Raw genomic sequence first — 27,247 nt, forward strand, 5'->3', positions numbered from 1 at the left:
TTATTGGTTGTTTTGTTAAGTTTTAATGTTAAAAACTCTTGTTTCGAACTGTCCATCTTGGCCAAAGAGCCAGCTGGTGAATGAAAATGCAGCCCTATGCGTGTGTGTGTGTGTGTGTGTGTGTGTGGTGTGTGTGTGTGTGTATGTGTGAATACCAGCCCTGGTCCCCCATTCTTCAGAGGCTGACCAGCCAATGCAGGGACCAATCTGAAACATAAATAGATTCCTCGCCTGTCTCCCTGATCCTGGCAAAGGCTGTTGTGGGGGTAAACACTTGGGCCCATCCTTGGGCAAGAGATCTAAAGATGGGTTTGATGCTACACATCAGATTTGGTCTGTGATGGGAAGCAGGAAGTCTGAGGACCAGGCTGACTGAGCTGGGAGGGGAGAACGTGAAGAAGACAGCAGTGCTCAGGTGCGGGGATCCTCCAACGTTCTGTCCTGATCTGAGAGCTCCCTTTTTGGCCTTAGCTCAGCTCTGGGGTCTACTTCTCAGAGTCTGCTCAGTTCCACAGTGTCCCCACAGTGTTGGGGGGATACTTGATTCCTAAGGTGCAGGAGGAAAGCATCTCAGGAAGACAATGCTGGGGAAGGGCAGTCGTTAAGGCAAAGGGTATCTCCCAAAGCCAACAGGCCACAGCATTGTGGAAAATGATGTGAGCACTGGGTGGGAGGCAATCCACTCCGATTCCCATCCTGGGCTTTTAGTCTCAAAGAAGGACAAGAAGAGCTCTGAGGCTCAGCCGAAGTTGGCCAAGGGTCAGTCAAGGAGGACCCCTGGCCTGGTCAGAAAAGGGGAAAGGTCCACAGTGACAAAGTCTGGGCTCTTAAGGATCGACAAAAGAGACAGCGATGTATCGAGTTCCTCTGGTGGTGGGGAGCCCTTCGTGGTAATGGGTGAGTCGGCCCGGATGCATGAGGGTCCATCCTTTTCGGGGGGCTCTAATGGAACAATTGTAGCGGATGAACCGGCAGCCTCCTCCCTAGGATACACAAGATGGAGATCAATGGGGAAAGAAGTTCCAATCCAAACCCTTCTTCAAGGTCTATCTCAAGTCTCACCTCCTCCAAGAATGTGGCTATCCTGACTATCCATCACAGGGCCCCCTCCAAGAATGCTGCTGACCATCTATCACAGGCGTCAGTGATCCCTCCCTCCTCTGAAACCCCATAGCCTTTGGCTATAACTTCACAAGCCAACCAGTGTGACTAGTTAGAGCAAGAGACCACTGAAGAGATGCTCAGAAGCATAGGGTGCTCAGACCCTTTTTCTGGGCTGCTGACCCACCAGCTCACCACCCACATTTCCCCAATTTTCCAGCCGCTCTCTCCAAACCCTTGCCTTTACCTTCCTCCCTCTAGAAAGCCCTCATGGGTTTTTTTGGGGGGGAGGATAGGAGGGTCCTGACCTGCAATTCCACTAGTAGGGAACTCTCAGTGGGGGCAGATAGACAACTCACCAGTAATTTAGTCTTAAGAGAATTGCCAAGGGCACTGAGAGATTAAGTAGTGGTAGTAATTAAATGATGATAATAATAACTCTAATTTGGATGGCATTTTAAGGTGTGCAAAGAGCTTCACATATATTAATTTATTTAGTCCTCACAACCAGCCTGGGAGGTAGGAGCTGGTTATTATGCCCATTTTACAGATAAGGCAAAGAGAAATTAAGGGATTTGCCCAAGGTCATACAGGTAAGTGTCTTTGGAAGGATTTGAATTTAGGTCTTCATGACTCCACATCATGGGCTCTATCCATGTGCCAACTAGCTGCCCCCAGAGATCTGCCAGGGTCACAGAGTCAGTAGGGATCATGGACAGGACTTGCTGCTCCAAAGGTGGCCCCTTCATCCACTCTGACATGTTGCCTTTTTTCCTCCCCGGTTGATCCCACTCAGGGCCATTACTCCCAGCCTTTCTGTACCCAGTCTACTTTGGATTTCTCTGCCCTTATCTGGGATAGGTCTCCAAGTATCTCTTGCCCATACATCCTGTGTCTGAAGCTATATTCTGATGGACCTCTAATACTAGTACCTTCCCACCAGGGGCTATGACTGCAGGAAGCTCTCACCTCATAATCCACGCCCACCCTATTGAGGGCGATGTTGATGGTGAAGGTGGATGCATCATGGTGTGGCATCAGGGAGGGCTGCTCATCTGGCTTGTAGCGGACCACAAAAGCCAGATCAAACTGGGCCTGGGGGTGAGGGCAAAAGAGAGAAAGCACTACTCATTAACCCAGTCCTAGGCACAGTTCCTTCAGTAGGCTCCATGGTCCCCTTGGTCACATGTTGACTTTTGCAGAGTGAACGTGTCCTAATTCAGTCAACAGACATTTCTAGTGGGGGCTCTACAGGAGGTAGGGGAGAGGGCAGGGGCAGAAATGTTAATGACCACAAAGACCTCCTCCATACCACCTATACAGATCCTTGCAATAATGAGTAAATCAACAAACATTTATTAAGTGCCTATTATTCTCAAGGCACCAGGGAAAAAAAAATCAAACAGTCCATCCCTTCCAGGAGGGACCTTCTAACTGGGGAGATAAAATAATGTCTGAGCTCTGGGAAGCCCCGAGTCAGGGTTCAGAACGCCTATGCCTAGTGGCCATGTGCTGCAGGGGGGGCACTCCAAATCCCAGTATCGCGGAAATCCCGGCTACTGAAAAGAGGGGGCTCTCAGACAAATAGGAAGAATTCATGCTTCTCCCAAATGAGAATGAGCCCTAGCCCTCAGGGCTCGGACAGGTGGCATGACTTTGCGGACAGAAACAGACTCAAGAAGGTTTAGATAAAACCAGCATTTCTCAGAGGAAGCTCAGAGAGTTACAGCTGGGGAGAATGACTAACCTGCTTTCTCCCTAAATGGACCCTAGGAGCCACTGCCACAAAGGAGCTGGGGTGGGGCAGCCCCATGCTGGCCCTTTGCACAGGAGCCAGAAGAGCCTGGATGGGAGGAGGTGAAGCTGGAGGAGCCTGGCATGTAAGGACCTGATCTGGTGATAGCCTGCCCCTCTGGAGGATTTCCTATCACTGCCTTCGGTGAATTCTTCTTGTTGTTCAGTCATGTCTGACTCTACGTCCGTGGAGTTTTCTTGGCAATGATACTGGAGTGGTTTGCCATTTCCTTCTCTGGTGTGTTCCCATTTTACAGATGAACTAAGGTAAACAGGGGTTAAGTGACTTGTCCAAGGTCACATAGTTAATAAGCCTCTGCGGATAGATTTGAGCTCAGATCTTCTCCCACTCCAGGCCTGGTGTTCTATCCACTGCACCACCTAGACACACCTCTGTGAATTTTATGGTACAGCAAAAGTGCTCTGCTAGTTGTCATCCCAACTCTCCATTTCCCTTGCTGCCTTTCTGGGCTCATTCACAAAGGCCAGCACTCACGGATAGCTTGGCCTTTTCCCTATCACTGTATCCCCTAGTATGTATCACAGACAGGATTGCTGACTTACAGGCTCCTTTTCTTCCTAACTCAAGTGCCACCTTCTCCATGAAGCCTTCTCCGATTCCCCAGCTTCTTAGTACTCTCTCTGTCTGTATTTTAGCATACCCCAGTAGAATGACAATTTTGTTTTCTTTTCTTTAGATCCCCAGCTCCTAGCACACCATGCCTGGCATATAGGAGGTGCTTAATTAAAAACTGATGAACACGGCCCCAAGGAAGAGGTAAGAGAAGATACCACCCCCTACTGCTTTGCAGAAGTGGAAAATCCACAGGTATGGAACACTGTATAGACTGTCAGATTTTTTGATGTATTGATATGTTTTGCTAATTTTTTTTCTTTAAAATATTGTCATTTAAAAATGTTTTCTTTAAAAATATTCTTTAAAAAATATGGGTCACTGGAACAAGGGAAGAAGACAGATACTGAGGAAAATTTAGGTGATGTCTTAAAAACCTTTAAAAAAACCGCCACCCAATTGCTGAACTGAATTGAATTGCAGAGAGGCTGGCTTGCTTAATCCTCCCAGGCCTTACTGACTTCCTGGCATGTGATGACATTCTAATGAAGAAGTCTGATTCTTCTCCACTTCATCTCTTCACTCATGTACCAGGCGGCTAAGACTGCAGCATCATTCCCCCTAGGACGGTGTCATGCTCTCCTTCCTGAGGTAGCACAGACAATCAGCCTTGGAAATAAGCATAGCCCAAGAGATGGGGTTGTGTGAATGGAAAATTCAATTCAAGCCAAATCAGCCCCCAAGAAGATTTAGAGCTAGTCCTTTGAGGTCATCCAGGCCATTCCTTTCCTTTTAGAGATGAAGCACATTTATTAAGCATTTTCTATATGCAAGGCACTGGGCCAATAATTTAAAAAAAACCCTAACAAACCTTTGATTAAGTCAACTCTCTACATGACCTGGGGGGAAATGGGATGAAAAAAGTCCTCTTTTTTCAAATTTACGATACCTATTTAAATAACTCATTTGGCACTTAGCACTGATAGATAGATAGCCTTGTAATGTTCCAAACTGTTGGTTAGCTACTGATGTTATTCATTCATGTATTCAATTATTTATGCCTTGTTTCAATGATACTGTAAAATCCCCAAGGGCCTGGTCTTCTGTATCATGATATTCCTTGGAATACTGTGGCCGACTGGACACCAAATAGAGTACTCAATAAAGAAATGCATGAATAAAAACACTGGTGTGTCCTCCCTCCTCTCAAGTAGAGAGGTGGTGGGCTATAGGTGAAGAATGCTGCATACACCATCAGGAATAGTGTCTGTTCCTGGTTGGTTTTCTTTGGCTATTTTTCTTTGTTAAAAGGAATGGCTAGCGGTAGAACGTTTATATCAGGAAATGATAGGTTAAGAAAGGCGTTAAGAAAACTTTCTTAAAAAGGGGGAAATGGCATATTAATTATCTAATTGAGAAGATTCTCAGACTGATTTTAGAGCCACTTTAACTAAAGATGGCTGGATTCAAGGGTAAGTTTTTCAAATAGCGGGTCAGACCAAGGAAATTGTTCTCAGCCTCAATGCTGAGTCAGTCAGGGGGCATCCCCATCCTGAAGGGGAAACTCAGGTATCTTTGTTGTCATCCAGAAGCCCCCCTTCATCCTTGGGTCTGTGCACAGTCAGCAGAATACTGAAAAGAGCTGACTTGCTTTTATTTTCCTGGAAGGGGGGGACCATCAGGAGCCATACCCCTTCTCATTGCTTGGCCTGGGTTGGAGAGCGGGGGAATTCTACCTGGGGGCCCAGTACCCAGCTCTCTCCCCCCTTGAGGACTCCCCAGCAGCTTGGCAGATTCTTGGGCCCCAGCTAGGGCCGTCCTTCCTGGTCAGGGCCTGACAGGTGTTCTTACCCTGGTGTAGTATCCTGGGTAGAGTTTCTCAGTCATGGGGGCGATGTATTCCACCAGGAACTTGTGCCATTCTCTCTCAAACTTGATCTGGTTCATATGGATGTCAATCGTTGGGACGTTTTCATAGCCACCCTGAATTCGGCTGTCCTGGAATTCAGTTACCAGAGGATACCAGTTAGCCCAATTAAAATAAACCCCAATACTCCCCTGTACTTTGAGAGTGGCACTTGTGTTTTTTGCACAGTGACCAAATCAATGCCTACACGTCTAGACTCCACCTTTTCCACAGATCTCAAAGCATCTAACAGTTACTAATGACAATCAAGGTTTGGCTAGGTTCAACGATCTCACACTGGACTAGAGTAGTATACAGAGGTCAAATCTGATAGTCAGGAGACTTACATGCATGTCCATGTAGACAGACACATTTAGTTCCCCTACATATTATCTTTACTGATTTGTCATGTGTTTCTAAAGGCTGGGAGCAGAAATAATAATAGCCAGCATTTACATAGCACTTTAAGGTTTACAAAGCGCTTTACAAATATTATCTCATTTGATCTTCATAACAACCCTGTGAGGTAGGCAGTATTATCATCCCCATTGTACAGATGAGGAAATTGAAGCTAGGAAAGATTAGAGTCTGGGGAGGATATTTCATTATGGAAGTCCTCAGTATGCCTTATTCTAAGTGCCTTTCATCTCCAAGAAGGGACCACACATAAGGAAATGTATCACAGTGAAGCCCCTCTATCTGCTATGATGCAAATAGAGCCAGTTCCCACCCGCCATAATTCAGTGAAACCAAAAGCTCAAGCAGCCGGTGAGAGGCAGCTATTTGGCATAGTGGGTATGCCAAACTTGGAGTCAGAATGGCCTTGAGTTCAAATCCACCCTCAGACTCTTCTTAGCCTCCCCAAGGAGGCCATCGATAAGAAGAAAGTCCCCAAGAAAGTCTACACTAAAATATTTATAGCAGCACTTTTTGTGATAGCAGAAAACTGGAAGGAAAGTGGAGGCCCATCAGGTGGAGAAAGGCCAGACCAATTGTGGCACACGAGTGTAACAGAATAGTAATGCTGGTGCTCTAAGAAACAGTGTATGGGATGAACACAGAGAAGCCTGGAAAGAGCTACATAGTGCAAAGCCAACAAAAAAATAGACACAACGGTTGCAACAATGTAAACAGAGAGCGAACCACACACACAACACACACACACACACACACACACACACACACACACACACTCACTCACAAAAAAAATCAAAAGTAAATGTTGCAAAATTATCAAGAATGAGCCGGGCTTGAAAGAAGAGAGATGGAAGCAAAGAAGTGTCTTTTTCTTTCTTTTTGTCTTAAAAAATACAATTTGTTACATAGGATGGTGCTCTGGGAAGAGTAAGGGGACGGATGCTGTAGTGAGGAACTATGGTGATCTTAAAAAAAAAAAGAGTAATAAAAAAGCTAAACAAAACAAAACAAAACAACTATCCTCAGAGCCCTGAGTGCTCAGTTTTGTCTTTTCTGATTAAATGTCTACGTTGTGGTGAGGTTCCACCACACCTAGCTTTGGGAACTAGGTGGTGCAGTGGATAGAGCCCTAGATCTGGAATCAAGAAGATCTGAGTTCAAATCCTGCCTTGGACACTCACTAGATGAATGTCTCAGAGCACATCACCTCTCTCAAGTCTCAGTTTCTTCATCTGTAAATGGGGATAATAATAGCACTTAGCTCCCAAGGCTGTTGTAAGGAGCCAATGAGAGCAAGTAAAAGGACTCTGCCAACCTTAAACTGCTATAGAAATGCTAGCTATTATTATTATTCTTATTATACCCCAAGCTGTTTGTTTATTGGATTGAAAATCTTTCAGAATGGAAGTAACCAGGTAGGATCATAGATGTAGAACTGGAAGGGAATTGAGACCAACAGAGGTTAAGTGCTTATCTAAGGTCACACAGGAACTAAATGGCAAAGTCTGAACTTGAACCTGGATCCTCAGACTCCAAATCTAAGGATCTTTAAATCTAAAATAGAGAATCTGAATCTTGTGCAATGGCCGTTTCTGGCAATGTCCAGTGAAGCCTATTGACCCCTTCTCAAACTGTTGTTTTTAAATGAATAAAATACAGAGAATTACAAAGGAAACAAATTATTAAAATTAAGTTATCAAATTTTTTTTTTAAAAAACAAGTTCACCAACCCCGGATTAAGAACACCTGGCCTTAACCACAAATACTGCATTTGCATTGCTTAGCTGCTTCTCCTGACGCACATTCCTCTCAATCGTATTCACGCCTTTTTCAATAAATCAATTTTGTTTGGACAAAAACAGTAAGATGATAGGGATAGGTTTATTTTTTTAGAAGGCTCCTTCTAATTCCATGTTTTAAGGGACCTCCTAGATTTAGCATTCTGTAGTCTGAGGTGCATCCCCAGCTCTGATTTTTGATGTTTTAAGATTCTTTCTAGCTCTGACATTCCATATTGTAAAGTCTCTTCCAGCTCCGATATTGTTTTCTAAGTCCTCATTTCTGACATTCCATGTTCTAAGCTTCCTTCCAGTTCTGACAGTCCGTGTTCTAAGATTCCTCCCAGATCTAACAATTCATGTTCTACAATCCCTTCTGGCTCTGAATTTTTTGTTTCTGATGACTCTGTCCTGGAGCAGGTAGGTGGCACAGAGCATTGGGCCTGGAGTCAGGAAGACTCATCTTCCTGAGTTCAAATCTGACCTCAGATACCTATTAGCTGGGTGACCCTGGGCAAGTCACTCATCCCTGTTTGCCTCAGTTTCCTCATCTGTAAAATGAGTTAGAGAAGGAAATGGCAAACCACTCCAGTATCCCTGCCAAGAAACCCACAAAATGGGGTCACAGAGTCAGACATGTCTGAAATGTCTGAACCACAAAAGGATTCTCTCAGCTCTGACAATTCACATTCCTGTCTAGTACTAACATTCTATGTGCTATGTGCTAATATGAATACATAGGAAGATTTACATAACTTTGTCAGTTTGCATGACAAAGCATGATTGGAAAAGAAATCCAGAGCTCCAGATTATGAGCCTTCCACCCCAAACTGAGGGAACTGTCCTTCTGATAATCCATAGTGGTCATCTACACTTAAAACAGCTTTGGGGGAGGGCAGAAAAAGAGTTTATATTTGAAAATGAAGGTGATATAAAAGCAAAAAGTATCAATAGAATTTTTTTTAAGAAGGCTGCTCCCAGGGGCAGCTAGGTGGCGCAGTGGATAGAGCACCGCCCCTGGAGTCAGGAGGACCTGAGTTCAAATGTGGTCTCAGACCAGACACTTGACATTGACACTTATTGGCTGTGTGACCCTGGGCAAGTAACTTAACCCCAACTGCCTTGCCAAAAAAAAAAAGAAGAAGAAGAAGAAGAAGGCTGCTCCCAGAGCTAGGAAGAATGGGCAAAACTTGCTGTGAAAACAATAAGGCAGCTGGCGGAGACGGCCCCACCCCTCTCCCTCCCTGCCAGGCCCAATGCTCTTCCTCTATACTGTCAGCGTCCTTAGACATCTGCCCCTGCTCAGCCTCCGTACCTGCCCTCTCAATACCTATGCTGACTTAGTGACCTGGACTGGGAGAAGTGTTCCCCTGGAGAGAGAAAACAGATGTCCCTCACCTTGTTGTCACCAGCCGACCACTGGCCAAAGTGCTCCATCTCCTCCACCAGCTCATCACAGGCCGTTTCCGTGAAGATGGGAAACCAGTACACATCTGGACAGGGCTAGGGGAGACAGGACCCACCAACAGCAGCCATAAACATTTATTAAGCACCTGCTGTGTACAGAGCACGGTGCTAGGCTCTTGGGGACATACAAAGTTTAGCTCAGAGGCTGACTGCTCTCTGGGAACTGAAGTCCAGTAATGGACAGGTATACACACCAATGCTATACATAGGTCATTTATTCTGAGTTTATCAGAGAGAAACAAACAGAGGGCTGTATGAGTCCCTGGGGGAAGGGTCCAGGAAGGGCTACTAAATCAGGCAGGGGGCATTTGGCATGTGCACTAGACAGGAGCTCAACATGGGAAGGGAAGGAGCAAGGACGTTCTAGGCATAGGAGACTGGCCTACTCATGGCATGAAGGCAGAACACAGAGTGTGTTCAGGGGACAGGGGGTCGTCCACTGATTGGGGTGTAGCATGTTCAGAGGTGAATCAACATGAAGGTAGGGTGGTGCTGGATTATGGAAGGCCTTGAATGTTAGGCAGAAGACTCTGAACTTTACATGGTAAGATTTAGGGAGCCACTGAGGATTTGGGGCAGGAGAGGTGACATGATTAGATCTATGCTTAAAATTACAGCTATGATCAGGGGCAGAGACTGAGGCCTGGGGAAGAGAAGGAGAAGAAGATAAAAAGAAAGAGAGGGAGGGAGAGGAGAGAAAAATATGGAGGGAAACAGAGAAGTAGAGAGGGACAGAGGGAAGGAGAGAGAAGGGGAGGGAGGGAGAAAAAGAGAAAAAGAAAGAGAGAAACAGGAGAGGGAGAGGACAGAGAGAGATGGAGGGAAAGAGAAAAGGAGAGAGGGACAGAGGAGGGGAGGGAGAGAGGGAGTGGGGGAGAGGAAGAAGGTGTGGGAGTGGAATGTCAGGATGAGTGAAGGGAACAGGAGGAAAGGGATAATTTAGGCACAGGGATTGATACACTTGCTTTCTTCCTTTTTTCCATTCTTTCTTGCTTGTCCCTGTCCACACCGCCTCCCTGCCTGGGCACAGCCCTGCCAGTCACCCTCTCCCTGTCTTAGAATATAACTTTCCTAAGCCTCAAGCTTCTCATGGGGCTGTGGCAAGGGGGACCCTTTGGGGAGGCCCATACTGGTCAGAGAAGGCTCTAGTTCTTTCCCAGAATGCCGTCTTCCCACTTATTCCCCAAACCATGCCATGGCCATCCATTCTGCTCAGAAACCACGTCTGGGAAGCCTCCCGGTAATGTGATGGGGACAGCCCTCCAGACCTGACTGAACTCTAATTCTAGCTGGGAGTGGGCAGGGTAGAAAGAAGAACTGGGCTGAATTCCTACAGACCAAGAAGCTTGGCCCCATCAGCTGGGCCATCCCTGGTGACAGGATCCTGCTGTTCTTCTGACCCCAGCAGCGCCCTCACCCCCAGAGGTCGGTTCCCAGCCAGGACAAAATAGGAAGGCACATCTGTGCAGGCTCAGAGTCCAAAACATCTCCCCGGCAACCGCTCGCCTCCCCCTCCCTCTGCACAGCTGCTCCCTCCCACACCCTGAGGCTCTCTTACCGTCTCCACCAACTTCCCTTTGAGGGCCTCTGTGTAGTTCTCATGGATGTATTTCTCCTTCCAGTCCTATGGTGAGAGAAGCCATGCTTTTTAACATTTCTGAGCGCTTTCCCGGCATCAAAGAATTTCAGGATCGGAAGGCACCTCATGGATGTCTAGCCCAACTTAAGCCCACCATTCTTCCAAAGTCTGTAACCTTGGCATTAGTGAGTCAAGTCAGTCAGTCAACTTTTATTAAGCTCATACTATGTATCAGGCACTGTGCTAAGAACTGCGGATACAAAGAAAGGCAAAAAGACAGTCCCTGCCCTCAAGGGGCTTACAGTCTAACAGGGGAGCCAACATGCAAACAACTATGTTTTGTTTTGGCTGCTAAAAAACAGTTCATTAGAGACTATCCCATAATCTCCTGCAATGATGGCACATATAATGATTAACAGCAAATAATTAAACAACAAATTAGCAAAAATGCCCTGGTTTCTTGTTTAGTGTGATAAGACAGCTTATCTGTGGACAACACTGGCCCCTAGAATCCTAGAACCAGACCAGGGAAATCCAAGTTCCACTTTATACAGCTCTACAAGTATCTAAAGAGACACCATAACCCAACAAAAAATCCAAGAAGAGGCCTTACCTCCTGGCCAGGGGGAAGGGGACGGACTGATCAGACAGTGGAATTTTGCCATCTACACAAGGAAGGTAGGGCAGGAAACTCTTCCCCAAACCAACTCCAGTAGCCACTGATTTTGCTCAGGATCCATCCCCCAAAAGAAAAGCAGCCTTCCTCTCCTGCTTGGGGTGGCGTGCTTATGCTACTATCCATAGTAGTAACCCACAGCCCAAAGGCACCCCCACCCATGGACTCTGCCAAAGGTTCCTAACTGCCAGGTCAATCTGTTCTGATTGTGGCACTTCAGCAAGCTTCTGGAAAGTCTGTTAAGGACCAAGAATCATGGGCCACAGGACTCACTCTTAGGCCATGGCCCAGGAGTCACGGCATAACCCATCCCAGGCAAGCTTCAGTTCTCAGTGACATATTCTTATCCTTGGGGCTTGAAGCAGCAAGACAAATACAAGACATACAAGGACAAGACACACACAGGATTACCTGGAGATAATTAGTAAATGGAAAGGCACTAAGGTTAAGGCATTATCCTAGACTCCTCACTCCCTCTCACCCCATATTTCTAATCAGTTGTCAAACCTTATTGTTTCTGAATCCACAACATCTCTCCCATCCTTCCCCTTCTCAATCCTCAGTTACCCTTACTTTGGGCCCCCAGAACCTCTCACCTAGACTTCTGTTGGGTCTTCCTACCTCAAGTCTGTCCCCACTCCAATCTATCCTCCATTCAGTCACCAAAGTGATTTTCCTAAAGCGCAGGGCTGACCATGTCACGTCCCTACTCAATAGACTCCAGTGAGACTCTAACACTCCACTTGGCATTCAATGCCCTTCATAACCTAGCCCCCTCCTAACACCTTCCTGGCGTTCTTAAGCCTCACACCCCACCACGTGCTCTTAGATCCAGTGACACCAGCCTTCTGGCTGTTCCATGAACAACACACTCCATTGCCTGGCCCCAGGCATTTTCTCTGGCTGTCCCCCATGTGGGCATGGGGCTGCTCTCCCTCCACATCTCTGCCTCCTGGCTTCCTTCAAGCCCCACCTAAAATCCCATCTGCTACTGGAAGCCTTTCGCCAACCCTCTTAATTCTAGTGCCTTCCCTCTTGTAATGATTTCCTAATGATCCTGCACATAGCTTGTTTGGACACATTTGTTTGCTTGTTGTCCGCACTGTTAGACTGTGAGATCCTTGAGGGCAAGGACTGTCCTTTGCTTCTTTTTGTAGTTCTAGTGCTTAGCACAGTGCCTGGCACAGAGTATGTGCTTCATAAATGTTTGACTATCTGACTGGCAGAGTTGGGCACCTCCCGGGGGAAACAAAGTAAGACTCTAACACTGGCTCTTCCTCAGAAGCTGACCAGGTTGTGTCTCCAACCAGCAAGCTGGTAACCCACCTTCTTTCTGCCTCTGTTTCCCTTTCAGAGCTCCTAGCCTTATGAAAGCTAGAAGGAAAATCACATTATCCTGAATCAACCCTTTCACTTTTACAGAAGAGGAAAGTGGGCACTAGGGAGATTGAGTTGGCTAATGTGTGTGTGGTGTGTGTGTGTGTATGTGTGTGAAAGGGGAAAGGGTCCAATCCATGGCATCCCTCTTTTTGGTCCTGCTCTGATCCTCTTCTTACCTCTGGGTTGTTGAAGATCTCCCAGAGGTCATTGTGCAGGTGAGTTGTTTGGTAATTGTCCACAGACAGCAGGTGGCCAAAGGAATGCCGATTGGTCACAAACAGGAAGACTTTCTGCAAGACAGAAAAGGACAAAGTGGGTTTTTGCCCCCAGAATGACCATAGATGTCCCCTGTTGTTGTTCAGTCATTTCAGTTTCGTCTAACTCTTTGAGACTCCATTTGGGTTTTTCTTGGCAAAGATACTGGAGCAGTTGGCCATTTCTTTCTCCAGCTCATTTTACAGATGAAGAAACTGAGGCCAACAGGGTGAAGTGACTTGCCCAGGGTCACACAGCTAGTAAGTGAATGAGGCTAGATTTGAACTCAGGAAGACTCATCTTCCCAACTCTGGGCCTGGCACTCTATACACTATGGCGCCACCTAGCTGCACCATAGGTACCCAGAGTTGGCATGAGTTCTAACGCCCTTGACAGGTATCTTCTCCCCATGCTCCTTATCTTCCACCCATAGTCATCTTCCCTCCCCCCCATACCGCCAGACTTAGCCCCTACGACCCCAAGTTCTGATAGGCATGCTCTGGAAACAGGCCTCCATGCCACTTTGTGACCATAGCCACGCCCTACCACAACTCAGATACCATGCTCTTCCTGGCTCCCCCAACCTGTCGCCTTCCTCTATTAGAATGTAAGCTTCTTGAAGGCAGAAGCTGTCTAGATTACTTGTACTGAGTTCCCAGCATGTAGCACATTGCCGGCACAGAGTGAACACTTCATAAATGCTTTATCTGTCTCACAGCACCTACTCCAAAGACGTGTTGTGAGGGATCCAGTGGGTTAATCTATCAAACTTGGCAAACCTCAAAGCACCGAATAAATGTGAGTTACAACGGTAACTTTAGAATCCTAGACCTTAAGACTCATGAACAGTCATGATTATAGCTGACATTTTTGTAGGAGGGCTTTACATATTGTTCATACACTGGATCTTAACAACAGCCCTGTAATGATAATCATAACAACAACAATTCATATTTATATGAGGATACAGTCTGGATCTGTGATTTCACTAGTATGAAGAGCTTCCTAATGAGGAAATTCCCTTTATCAATACAGGAAGGCATCTTCTCTGCAATTATCTCTATATCTTTGAGAATGTGGGTTAAATAACTTGGCCAGGGTCCCTCAGCCAGTTCTATGATATTTGTTCTGGTTTGCAAGGTATTTTACCTATATTATCCCATCTGATCCTATCTCCACTTTGCATCTGCTGCCCTGCCTGGCTTCAGCTCCAAGAAACAAGATGCCCCTCCCAGGACCAGCTCATCCCTTCTAAACTCACCACCAGGCAGCTAACTCAAGCCTTAGTTGACACCACCTCCCTCCACCTCCCCTCTGTTTGGAGGGCTTGGTACCAAACTCCTCCCAGTGCCTTCCTTTATAGAGGGCCGGAACTGGACTCTCAGATCGCTGCACTTGGCATCTGTGGCTCTGCCCGGCTTCAGTGCCATGGAACAAGATGCCCCTGGCTGGGCACCTCTGGTTTGCCTACCCCACCCCCTCACTCCGCTTTCCTGTCTCCTTTTCCCCTTTAGATTGTAAGCTCTTTGAGATCACAGGGACTTTCTTTCTTTTTTATTAATCACCTCCCCAGTTCCTGCAACACAGTAGGCACTTAATAAATGTTTATTGAATTGGATCCTCACAACAACCCTGTAAGGCAGGTCCTATTATTATTCCCTTTTAACAGATGAGGAAACTGAGTCTTATTGAGAGACTTGCCTGAGGTCACATGGCAGGATCCAAATCCAGGTTTTCCTGGACAGAGCTCAGGGCTCCCAACTCCAAGTGCTTTCTAATTCAATACAGCTGGAAGGGAGCGAAGGGGTCTTCTTCTTTTTTTTTTTTTTGGTAAGGCAATTGGGGTTAAGTGACTTGCCCAGAGTCACACAGTTAGGAAGTATTATGTGTCTGAGGCCAGATGTGAACTGCAGGTCTCCCACTACCTTCCTCCCATGCCTGAGACTGACCTGCTCGCGGACATTGGTGCAGAAAGCCATGTCAGGGTCCAGTTTGCTGCTGTGAAACAAGTCCTTCTCCCTTAGGTCGCCCCGCAAGGTGCTTCCTTTGATCAGGTAGATATTGGAGATGTAGGGGACATTCCAGACGCCACTAGGAGTGGAAGCAGACTGGTCAAAGTTGGGGGCAAGAGAGGTGGGGGGGGAGGGGAATGCCTCATGATACCACAATCTCCAATCTTAGGACAAGACCCCCAGTGACCACTACTACACTCCCCTCTTCTGAAACCTACTATATAAAAACCTAGTGACCTCTAGGCGTGGCTTAAGGCTCTCCACAATCTGACTCTAATCTACTTTGCCAGCCTACAGGGGGTAGAGGATTGGACTTGGAGTCAGGAAGAACTGAGTTCAAATTCTCCCTCAGATTTTTACTAGCTATGTGACCTTGGGCTCATTACTTAACCTCTCTCAGCCTCAGTTTCCTCATCTGTAAAATGGGAATAATCACAGCACCTATTTCATAGGGTCATTGTATCAAATGAGATAACACCTATAAAGCACTTTGCAAACCTTAAAATGCTACATAAATGCTAGGTATTATTAGGAGTAATTATCATTGTTATTATTACTACGACTACTATTATTGTTATTATTATGCATTCTACATTCCAGCCAAACTGTACTGCCAGGTATACTCAAAACTCTCTATTCCATCTCCTGGCTGAATTCATTCATACAACCCATCCCCCATGCCTGGGACATACTGTCTCATCTCTGCCTCCCATGATCTTTCTCTTCCTCCAAGGTTCAGCTTAGGTTTGCATGGAAGAGAGTGGTACAATAGGCATGCCAAATTTGGAATCAGAGGATTTGGATTCAAATCCTACTCTGACACTCATGCCCTTATGTGACCTCAGTTCTCTGGACATCCATTTTCTCATTTGTAAAACAAAGGGGACTGTACTATTTGGCCTCTGAGGTCCCAGCTCCAGAGCTGTGACAGTGATCAACAATGATGAAAACCCCACATCTCAAGGTATCTCAAGGCTTACAAAACATTCTTCTCACAACAACCATGGAAGCAGATGATGGTACAGCTATCCTTATCCCCATTTTACAGATGCGCAAAACTGCAGCTGAGAGATAGGCACAGTAGTGCCATCCATTCAGAGTTGCAGGACTGACGGCTGCTCGCTGTCTAGGTGACCTTGGACAACCCAGCTCCCTCTCTGGGTGCCACTGTCCTCATCTCTGAGATGGCAGGGTTAGAATGGGTGAGTGCTAAGGTTCCTTCCAGCTAGGACCCAAATTTGAGTGACTTGTCCCAAGACAGTAAAAGACTCCACTGGAATTCAAATCTGGTTTGAACACTCTAGATTTAGAGCCAGAAGGGTCCTTAGAGCCATCCAGTCCAACTGGATCACTTTCAGGTGAGGAAACTGAAGTCCAGAGAAGGGAATACTTTGCCCAAGATTCACTTAGCTACTAAGATTCAGAGGTGGAATCTGAATCCAAGATGGAAAGGCCAGGACTACTTCCATCATACCATGTTGTTGTTAAGTCATTTTCAGACTCTGTGACCCCCTTTGGGGTTTCCTTGGCAGAGATACTGGGGTGGTTGGCCATTTCCTTCTCCAGCTCATTTTACACATGAGGAAACCAAGGCAAACAGGGTTAAGTGACTTGCTCAGGGTCACACAGCTAGTAAGTGTCTGAGGCCAGATTTGAACTCAGGAAGATGAGTCTTCCTGGCTCCAGGCCTAGCTCTCTATCCATTGCACCACCAAGCTGCCCATACCATCATATCACATCTCCTCCTAATCCTGCTTCTGGGGATCTCCCTGAATGGAAAGTCCACATCCACCCTTGGAAAGGTTTAGTGATCTCCATGGTAGTTCAAACCCCTTATTTTACAGATGAAGAAACTGAGGCTAAGAGAGAGGGAGTGACATGCCTGGGGGCACACAGCTGTTCTGCTCCCAAACCCAGTGCATTTTCTGCTCTACTACTCCTTCTCTACAGACTGAATCTCTCTTACCAAAACATTGCCAAATACAAGAGCAATGGAGACTTAGGGCAGTTTGGTGACCACACCCTCATCACCCCTTAAATGAGAAGCCACCCTCTCTCAATGAGATAACAGCTCAAGAGGCAGACACTTACACACGTCGCCCTTGGACAATGTCCACGTAGTCTTCGGAGCGGGCATAAAAACCATCAGCACTGAGGGCCCCCCAGAAATTGGACCACAGCCTCCCTGCACGGATCACCAAGGGAGCGATGACAGCTCTAGGCAGGGGGAAAAGGGGAATGAATTCAACAGATGAGGACGCATGTACAAAGCAGAGCACCCCACTCCATCTCCATGGGAGGCAGACAGAGCCAGCCTTCCGAGACAGAAGGGGGTGGCGCCCAGGCCCACCCCACCAGCATGGCAATAACTAAGGCATTCATGGCCCTTCCACCGACTCCCACAGGGCCAATGGCAAGGGACCCCTTGGGCTCTTTCCCACCGAGGGATCTCTAAGCACCATAACACCAAAATGCTTCGGGCAAGAAATAATGTAGGCCAGGAAGCAAAGACGTTTTTGTCCCAGACTGAGCTCTGAATGGGTGGTAATGTCAGGATGAGTCATGGAGCATCAAATATCAATACAGACATTTGGCAACTGTGTCTCTCTTCTACAATACAATGCTGATAGCAATGACCTTACATTTAGATTCACTTATCTGTTGGCATAGTTATTATTTATAGGAGGGGGATGCCCCCCTACAGTGTCATATTCCCATATGAACATTAATATTTTATATTTCTGTATGACATGAAATGAGATCCTTCCAGAGTTGTTTAACCTCCCAGTCCTCTAGGCAATTTTTTTTCAAAGCCTAGGTCTGTATTTCACCCAGGGCTGGGGCTGCTCACAGGTCTGACCACACTCCGGTTGTCATGAGAGCCTTAACCCGCTCCATTCTAACCTGAGCTGGTTCACCCTCTTTAGGTGACCGGTGGCCTTCCCCCCTCCCCTGCTCCTGGGGGCTCACCGTAACAATGCCAAATTTAGTGGACACCCAATTCCCTCAGTCTAGACTACTCTCAGCCTCTGAGTTGCCTTCTGATCTATAAAGCTCAGCTTCAATGCCACCTTCTCCAGAAAGGCTTCCCCATACTCCCAGTTGTGAGTTATCTCTCTCTGAAGATGATACAATGGCTGTCACAAAGTAGGTACTTAATAAATGCTTATCAATCGATCAATAAGCATTTATTAAGCACCTACTAGGCTAGGTGATAGGGATACAAAGGCATAAATGAAATCTTACATTCTAATGGGGGAAATTACAGGTGTAGAAATGAAAATACAAAAGCTAGAGATGGTCCTGTGATTTCATTGGTACAGAGAATTCCCAGGTGAGAAAAGCAGATGGGTTAGGACTCCGGGAGACAGGGGAGACCTGGAGGTAGACGCCTGGGGAGTAGCAAGGGAGGACCATGTTGGAGAGGATGCAGTGCTGCTCAGATAGCTCTGCTCTCTCTCTCTCCCTGCTCCTGTGTGGCGCAGGGGCCCAGGGACGGGTGGGGGTGGGATGGCATCTCTTACTTGTTCTGCTCAATCAGAAGCCGAAGGGCATCGGGGTTGGTCAAAGCCACCTCGGCATCCATGCTCAAGTAATAGGTACAGCCTCGGTCCTGACGACACATGTCCCTATGGGGAGAGAGAAGGCAAAGGTCAGGGAGAGAAAGATGTGGAAGAGAAAGACCAAGACCCCCTCCCCTCTAACCCCGATGGAGAGGCCACGACTTGCCACTGAGTCACTGTCCTTGGGGTCCTAGTGGCCTCCCGCCCTGCTCCCAGCCCTGCTGGCCAGCAGGGGCTGCTGTGGGTGCCCTCCTGATAGCATAGCTTTTTTCTTTCCTTTCTTCTATCTTCTCTATTTACATCTTTTTTCTTTCCTTTCTTCTACTTTCTTCCTTAAACTCACTGGCCACGCTACTTATTACCTATGTTTCCTTGGGCAAGTCACAACTTCTCTGGGCCTCAGTTTCCTCATCTGTAAAATGAGGGGATTGCGCCTCTCAAGTCCCTTCTGATTTTAAATTCCTTTTTTTCTCACATCTCTTCCCCTCTTCTTCCCTACTCCCTTTCCTTCCTTTCCTCTTCTGAATGTTTTTCTCTTCCTTTTGTCAGGAATATAAACTCAGTTCCCTGCCTTAGCTATGATGCCTGTTTGACAGACTACTTTTGCTAGATTGTAGTGTTGTTACCTTTAAAGACGTCCAGTATTATTTCTGTGACCTGTTCTTTAGTCAGGACGTTAACCAACAAATCACATTTCAGCTCCCACACAGACCTACATCTTGTGATACTATGTTCATTGCTCAGTTGGATCGAGACCTGGGTTCAAATTCTACTTCAGACACTTGCTAGCGGGGTGATTCTGAGTGAGTCACTTTCTCTTACTAGGCCTCAGTTTCCCCATCTGTAAAATGAGGGGGTTCCATTGATAGCCTCTAAGGTGCCTTCTGCCTTTAAATCTGTCATCCTGTGATATCATGAATGTTGACTGCATTTGGACGAAGGAATGTAGTGAGGAAAACGTCACCTTTTCTAGGTGGCCCATATATTCTTTGTTGTGCCAAATTTACCAACAGCCCTGTATCCCTCCTCCCCCTGCTTGGCCTTCCCGGGTACCTGCTGGGCTCAGCAAGGCCACCAGCTCCTAATGAGTAACACTTTCTGGCATCCATGAGTCATTTTATGCTTTTTTTGGTTTGGTTTTGTTTTTTGGTGAGGTTAAGTGACTTGCCCAGGGTCACACAGCTAGTGAGTGTTATGTGTCTGAGGCTGGATTTGAACTCAGGTCCTCCTGACTCCAGGGCCGGTGCTGTATCCACTGCACCTCCTAGCTGCCCCACATTTTAATGTTCTTTTAAGTCATCTCATGATACCCCTGGGAGGGAGCAGGTCAGGAATTATTACGCCCATTTTCTACATGGGGTGCCTGAGGCCCAAAGGGAAAAGTGACATGACTGAAGTCACACAAGTAGTAAGTGGCAAAGCAAGGATTTGAACCCTGGTCCTTTGACTCCAAATTGGGAGCTTCTCCACTGCTGCCAGCCCCACTTCTCCACTTGCTTGGCCCCAGACTCACGCGCCCATGTTCCTGGCATCAGCACTCTTCATCCGCTGGTCCGGGCCCACAAGGCTGACTGTATGGTACTCGCTGCCGTGGTCTTCTATGAACTGTTCCACCTGGTCTTCATGGTGTTCCTCCTGGGAGGGGTGAGGGAGGGGGTGGAGATGGAGGTGGGGGTGGGGTTCAATCGCCCCCCTGCCCGAAGGCAAAAAGGAAAGAATTCTGACTCGAGTCAGGAGGCTGGGGATAGAAGATTGTGACAAAGGAGAAGGGAAGACCCCCACTCTGTGAGCCCAGCCCGGGGCATCTGGGCATCGAGACTGAGGCAGAGTGTCCAGTCTGACTCAGGAAACAGCACGAGCTCACAGACTCTCCACCCCTGACAGGCCCGGCTTCTCATTCTCTCCTTCATGGGCCCACCAGAGGCAAGAGAGAGGGATTTGTGGATGGCCTGTGCTTTGGACTACCTGTGTTACTGCTGCATTCCCCGTCACAAATAATCGAGATCTGGCTTTGTCTTATAATAACAGCTAGCATTTACGCAGCGTTTGAAGGTTTGCAAAGTGCTAGAAGTGTTCTCACTTAATCCTCGTAATAACCCTTTGAGGTTGGTGCTATTATGGTCCCCATTTTGCAGATGAAGAAACTGAGGCTGAGAGAGAGGGTCAGTGACTTTCCTATAAGGCCCTAAAGCAGGATTTGAACTCAGGTCTTCCTGGCTCCAAATCCAGTCACCTGGGTGCATTTATAAATCCTTCACTATTTGCTCGTGCCAAGGCCAGCTAGAAGTCCACCCTGGGTCACATACTGCCTGGAGGCCCTCCCTGGAAGACTCCACCTGGAGCTGGCTACTCACATGATTATGGATGAAGAGTCGAAGCTGTTTCCGGGGGTACCGGAGGTTCAGGAGCCGCTGAAGAACAGGGACAGGAACGGAGTTGGCTGCTCTATGAAGATTCCGATGAGGACCGAGGGCAGAGCCTCATCCTGCAGGAGAAGAGGAGGGTGCAAGCCCCAGGGTGAGGCAGATCCAGGCATCCCCCTCCCCTCACACCTAGCTTCCTCTGAGCCACGCAGGGACATCACACAGCGGGGATTGGGGGGCACCGAGCTCTGTCTAAGGCCAGATGGGGGAGGGGTGGAGCTAGAGCCAGAACCCAGGAGCTCGGCTCCCAGGGAAGCCTGGGCTATGACTGTACCTAGGGACAGGGTGACCTGATTCACTGGGACCACCCACCAGTCCTCTGGCCTGTTCACAGAAGGCAACAGAGAGAGAGCTGGAAAAGGCCTCTGAATCAAACCAAGTCAAACGCCTTTATTTTACAGTTGGGGAAACTGAGGCCCAGAAAGGTGAATGGATCTTCGGTACTAGATCAGGAAGGGACTTTGGAGGGCATCTAGTCAAACCTCTCATTTTTCAGAGGGGGAAACTGAGGCTCAGGGGGGTTAGCTGACTTAGGATCATAGATCAAATGCTGAAAGGGAGCTCAGAGGTCATCTTGTCCAAGCCCCTCATTTTACAGATGGGGAAAATGACTTTGCTCAGTGCCAGAGACTAGGACTTGGAAGGGCCCCTGTGGCCATGTAGTACAACCCAGACCTGTCCAAGAATGCCCTCTCCAATACCTCCAAAAAGTGGTCACCAGGGAGCCCACCTCCACCTCCTGAGGCAGCTCGGTGACCACGCTGGGGTGCTGGACAGCTCCAAGGGTCGGGGAGTGCTTTAGACTGAGCCACCCTCGCCAGCCATGCTGGCAGGAAGTACGTAAGAGGCCTCTGGCCAAGCCACAGTGGGAAAATCCCTAATCCTGGAGTCAGAGAGCCTTTGAACCTTAGGCTCTGTGAGACCTTGGGCAAGTCATTTCTTTACCGAAGTGGGCCTCAGTTTCCCCCCCTGCAGAATGAGAGGCTTGGCCTATATGGCCTTTGAGTTCCCTTCCAGCTCTAGACCGAGGATCTTTACACCTCCCTGGCCTCGGTTTCTCTGTCTGTAAAAGGAGGCAGGGATGGACCAGTTGGCCTCTGGGGTTCCACCAGCCTGAGCTCCACGAGCCTCTGTACAAGCCAGACCTTGCTCTAGGAGCATGCCTGGCTTCACGACATCCTGGTGACTGGTGTCTCTTCAGACACTCTCTTCTGTCTGGTGTCCTAACGACCTGACCAACTCACAGCTCACCCTAAGCCCCAGTGACCCCTACTTACTTCCTAAGGCTGTAGGCTGCAGATCTGCCCAGCCCACCTAACCCGGAGGGAACCCCCAGCCTTGACCTCCCCCCTTACCCGGGGCCTCAGCCTTACCCCAATCCCCTTCAAGCTCCGCAGGCCCTCGTCACACACGGTGCAGCCCGTCTCAAAAGTCCAAAATCGAGGGATGTAGTTCCCCAGGTAATTCAACTGGAGCTAAGACGCAGAGGAAGGTGGCTCAGGAGGGAAGAGAAAAATCCTTTCATCCCCCTCCCCCAACCCCTCCCCTCTCCCTTCACCCCCATCTTCACAAAGCCTTCATAAATAAATACGTGCCCGGGCAGCCAGTGTACTAGCTAGTTCTGCTCAGTTATTTTTTTTTCTCTTTCTTTTTTATTCTTTGTTACAGGGGATGGTTCATTGTGTCTGGGAAACAGGAGGGATATATTCCAAAATGAAAAAACAGAAAGAGTGTGTGTGGGGGAACCATGCATTTATAAAGCATCTCCTATGTGTTGAGCACTGTGCTAAAAGCTTTATAAATACTATCTCGTCTGATCCTCATAGCAACATAAATAACATACTATTATGATCCTCATTTTACATTTGAGGAAACTGAGGCATATAGTGGTTAAGTGACTCGCCCACGGTCACACAGCTAGGAAGACTGGATTTGAATTTAGGTCTTCCTGTCTCCAGACCCAGCACATTATCCATTGTGCTACCTAGCTGCCCTCAATAAAAAAGAAATAATTTATTTTAAAAAAATCCATATGTAGGAGTCATATTGCTTCAGTATTGTGTGGTTGAGTTACTTTCCTTCTGGCCCCACACTTCAAATTAATGTTATTTGTAGGGTTTCTGGAAAAATCTGACCCTACCCTCTGAGATAAATGAAGATAGCGAAAGTGGGCATGGGCCGAACCACAGCTAGGAATCTCTGCTCTAGAAATGCACCATCTCTGCTCAGTGGGTCTACACCTGGGTTCTGTTCTACTGTAGGCCAATTAGATTTGCTTTCCCCCAGATACACTCTGTACCCCCAAGCCCCTGTAAGCCACTTTATCCTAGAATACCTTTATTTTATGGAGGCAGAGAATGAATAGATAGATGGATGAATGAATGAATGAATAAGCACCTTACTATGTGCAAAGCACTCTAATAAGAGCTGAAACAGAAAAGCAAGATGGCCCCTCCCCTCAGGAGCTTACATTCTAATTTAAATGGAGGCAACACATATAGGAGGTCTCAGCCACAAGTTGTTGGATGAAAGAGTACAGAGTTCCAAAGTCAACAAGCATCTATTCAGTGCTCACTATATGCCAGGCACTGTGTAGGGGCACTGTGCCATGAAGGCTGTTGGAGAAACAGCCCAGAGCCTGGGCACAACTGTGTCTGGGAGGTCCTTTATGTGCAGATAGGACGTGACTTACCCACCCTCAGTAAGGTTCATTTTCCCAGCCAAGGCTGAGGCGGGGACAACAGATACAGAAGATGAAAGGTGAAAAGGACAGACAAGCCAGAGTAAGTATGGCGAGGCAGGTCCAAGCACAGGAGGATGGAAGGGCAGAACCTTGGTCTGGCCCAGGCCCAGCTGGCTGGGAAGTGAAGGCTCAGGCAGCCTCCTCCTCCTCCACGAGGGCCAGGGGACAGCCTACCTTGGTGGGCCCGTTGCCGTGAATCAGGACGGGCAGGGTGTCATACTCCAGGTTCCTCGCTCGGACTTGAGCTGTCTCAAACTTGAGTACCACCTCATCTAGAAATCACAGCCTAGATTATCACCTGCTCATGGCCCTGGGGAAAGCCCTGAGCCCTAGATCTTCTCAGGAAATCAGAGTGGAAGCCCCCAGAGGGCAGGGAAAATGCCAACCTGTCCTGGTGGAGGGAGTTTCCTTCCCTGGAAGGTCCAGCCCCTTAGCATTTATGTAACACTTTCAAGTTTGAAAAGCACTTTACAGAGCAACAAGAAACAGCCTCAGAGGTGTGAAATGACTTGACCAAGGTCACGTTCATTAAGTTCATTAAGGTTTGCAAATTTTGTTTGTGTGCAGGTACATACATATATATGTGTGTGTATACACTGCCATTTGAGCCTTACAAAAACCTTTTCACATTACCCATTTTTTTTTACAAATGAGGAAACTGAGGCACAGAACAGTGACATGACTTGCCAGGGTCACACAGTAGTGCTGGAACTCAAACTCGGGTCTTTTCATTTTAAGTATAGTGTTCTCTCTTTTTAATAAGGATAATAATATTAATGATAGTAATAATGATAATAGCTGGTGGGTCAGTGCTTTAAGATTACAAAGTGATCTCTTATCCATTATCTCATTAAATCCTCACAACCACCCTGTGAGGTAGTTGTTATTATTATCCCATTTTACAGAAGAGGAAGCCAAGGTTCAGAGAGGTTAAATGATTTGCTGACTCACACAGCCACTCAGGATCTAAGCCAAGAGTGGGACTCAGGTCTTCTTGACTCTGGGTCCAGCACTTTCCCCCCATCGAGAAGACTTCCAGGAGCCCATGGATGCTTTGTGAGGCCTGGGTGTTTATGAGTTTTTTTCTCCTTATTTCCCTCCCTTCTCCCTCCCTGGGTCCTGCATGATCACCCTCCTCGCTGCTGCCACCACTCACCTAAGGCTCCATCCAGGTTCTGGAAGATTCGGCAGCGATGGTCCAGGGTGATATTGATCTTCTCCTTCAGAAGAGGCAAAACCAAGCTGGCCAGCAGCCCAGGCCTCCCCTCGCACTGACCCAGTGCCTTCCCCCTCCCTCTCTTGCCCTCCCCACAGAGGAAGTGACTGGTACGAGGCTGCTCGGGGCAGCAGTACTGGAATGAGACCCAGGAGTCCAGGGTTCTGGCCTAAGGCCACTCCCCACTGAGAATCCAGTAAGAACTGGACTCCCTCAGGTCCACAGCTCCTTCTCTTACTTACCCTCTGCTCCGGGTCTAAGAAGATCTTGGTATAAAAGAGCTGATCACTGTCACTGTCCTGGCCTTCCCAGCTGGCCACCATCTTGCTCAAGTTTGGGGCGTAGCCAATGAAGCCTGGAGGGAGACAAGGGGGAAAGGGTGTGTATGGAGACCCAACCTCTTTCCTCTTGGTCTAGGGATGCCACGTGTCCACTAATGTTCCTTCTTTCCAGATTCCCTAAAGATCCCACTTGGTTCAGGAAACCCTCTGAGAGCCCCAGAGCTGGCAGCAACCTCAGGGGCCATCGAGGCCAATCAGTCCCATCTTCAGCATCCCCACCAAGTGGCCCTGCAGTCTCTGCTTGGAACCCTCCGTGAGGGAGAGCCCACCACCTCTTGGGGGCAGCCTATTCCCCTCTGGGAAAACCCTCAGTATTGGGCAGTGTATCCTGACACACCTAAATCTGCCCCTTCGCAACTTCCAACCCCTGGGGCCAAGCAGAACAGGTGGGATGCCTGTCTAGGAGTCAGCCCTAATACCTGAGGACACCAATCAGGTCCGCACTAAGCCTTTTCTTCTCCAGCCTCAATATTCCTAATTCTCTCGATGGATCCTCATGGGACAGGGACTCAAGGCCCTTTCTTGTCCCAGCAGCTCTCCTGCAGACACTCAAGCTTACTGATGTCCTTAAAACATGGTCTGCTTAGAATACAGCATCATGAGCTTGCTACCTTTCCAGTTCCAGGCATTCTGAGCTCTCTTCATGTGCCCTAAAATGGCCTTAGACACAGTCTGACTGGGGGCCATCTCATAAGATCCTAGACCCAGACCGAGGAGGGCTCTTAGAGAACACCAACCAACCCACTTTACAAATGAGGAAACTGAGGCCTGGGTCATAGCATGAGAGGCAGGAGTCAAACCCAGGGCTTCTGGATTCCCAATCCAGGGCTCTGCCCATTGTACCACAATTCCATGAGCTGTTAGGGCATGGCCCAGTTTGTGGTAGCCACCAGCCCTTCCTCTCTGCTCAGCAGGCTCCATTGTCCCTTACCTCCAGAGCCTAAGAACCTCTTCCCATCGTGGACTTGGGGATACTTGACCTCTAGTCTCCGGTCAGGATAGATGAGCTCCTCAGCTGAGAAGACCACCCGGCTCTTGGCCTGTCGGAACTTCTTCAAGAGCTCTTTGGGGCCAGATGCGAATATCACGTCATAGCTGAGGGGAGAAGGGAGGAGACAACAAGGGTACAAGCTGGTTGCCCGCCATCCTGATGAGGAAACTGAGGCCCGGAGAGACTAGCTATTATTATTACAGATGAGGAAACTGAGGCCCAGAAAGGTTAAAGTGTCTTATAGGGTTATAGGATCTCTCCAGAGTTGGAAGGGACCTAAGAGACCTCCTCATTTTACAGATGAGGAAACTGAGGCTCAGAAAGGTTGAAGTGTCTTATAGGGTTATAGGATCGCTCCAGAGTTGGAAGGGACCTAAGAGACCTCCTCATTTTACAGATGAGGAACAGGCCCATAGAGGCTAAATAGCCTGTCCAAGGTCATACAGTGACGAAGCCTCCACCTGCAGAACCAGGGCTGTTTCCACTGTACTGGACACGGACTTAGTTCTCCCTTCAGTGGGTATGAGCTGCACCAAGGCATCCACGTTCTCACTGATGATGGCCCCTCTCCCTTAGCCCACATCTCTCAGAGGTCTGACCAGTTAGGGCCATACCATTAATAACAATGACAATCATAATAATAACAACAACAATAATAATGGTAGGCAAACATCTGGCGCTTTCCGGTTTCCAGAGAGTTTTCCACACCCTATCTTGTTCAAGCCTCACAACAACCCTGTGAGGTTACTATTATAGGTATCATTATCCCTATTTTACAGACAAGAAAACTGAGGCTTAGAACTGCCTACTCAGCAGGATAACGTCAAAGGGATTCCAACCCAGGCCTACTTAATTCAGGTCCAAGGCTCTATGTACAATGCTACCATACTCCTTTCTATGGAACTCAAGTTTTCCTTCATATGGAGCTAACTTCCCCTTAGGGAAATTGACTGGACAACCTTTTCCTAATGTTTTACAACTAAGACAACCGATGAAGTCTAACGAGTGGTCATCTGGCCTCTGCTGGAAGA

At 47.8% G+C, this 27,247-nt stretch overlaps 1 protein-coding gene across 1 annotated transcript in view; it reads right to left on the reverse strand.

The window, feature by feature from the left end:
• The window catches only part of PLOD1 (procollagen-lysine,2-oxoglutarate 5-dioxygenase 1), a 41,918-nt gene continuing 14,671 nt past the window's right edge, over positions 1–27,247 (reverse strand). The window contains 17 exon segments of the mRNA XM_020973672.2: positions 1–983; positions 2,071–2,196; positions 5,321–5,467; positions 8,969–9,073; positions 10,596–10,661; positions 12,849–12,962; positions 14,877–15,018; positions 17,031–17,156; positions 18,464–18,568; positions 20,016–20,137; positions 20,857–20,915; positions 20,918–20,987; positions 22,299–22,400; positions 23,843–23,940; positions 24,825–24,888; positions 25,127–25,239; positions 26,157–26,320. Of these exon segments, the coding sequence (XP_020829331.1) occupies positions 828–983; positions 2,071–2,196; positions 5,321–5,467; positions 8,969–9,073; positions 10,596–10,661; positions 12,849–12,962; positions 14,877–15,018; positions 17,031–17,156; positions 18,464–18,568; positions 20,016–20,137; positions 20,857–20,915; positions 20,918–20,987; positions 22,299–22,400; positions 23,843–23,940; positions 24,825–24,888; positions 25,127–25,239; positions 26,157–26,320 (1,879 nt within the window). The 3' untranslated portion in view covers positions 1–827.

Source organism: Phascolarctos cinereus, unplaced genomic scaffold (genome assembly GCF_003287225.1).
Source record: "Phascolarctos cinereus isolate Bilbo 61053 unplaced genomic scaffold, phaCin_HiC Scaffold_726;HRSCAF=1367, whole genome shotgun sequence".
Classification (NCBI taxonomy): Eukaryota; Metazoa; Chordata; class Mammalia; order Diprotodontia; family Phascolarctidae; genus Phascolarctos; species Phascolarctos cinereus.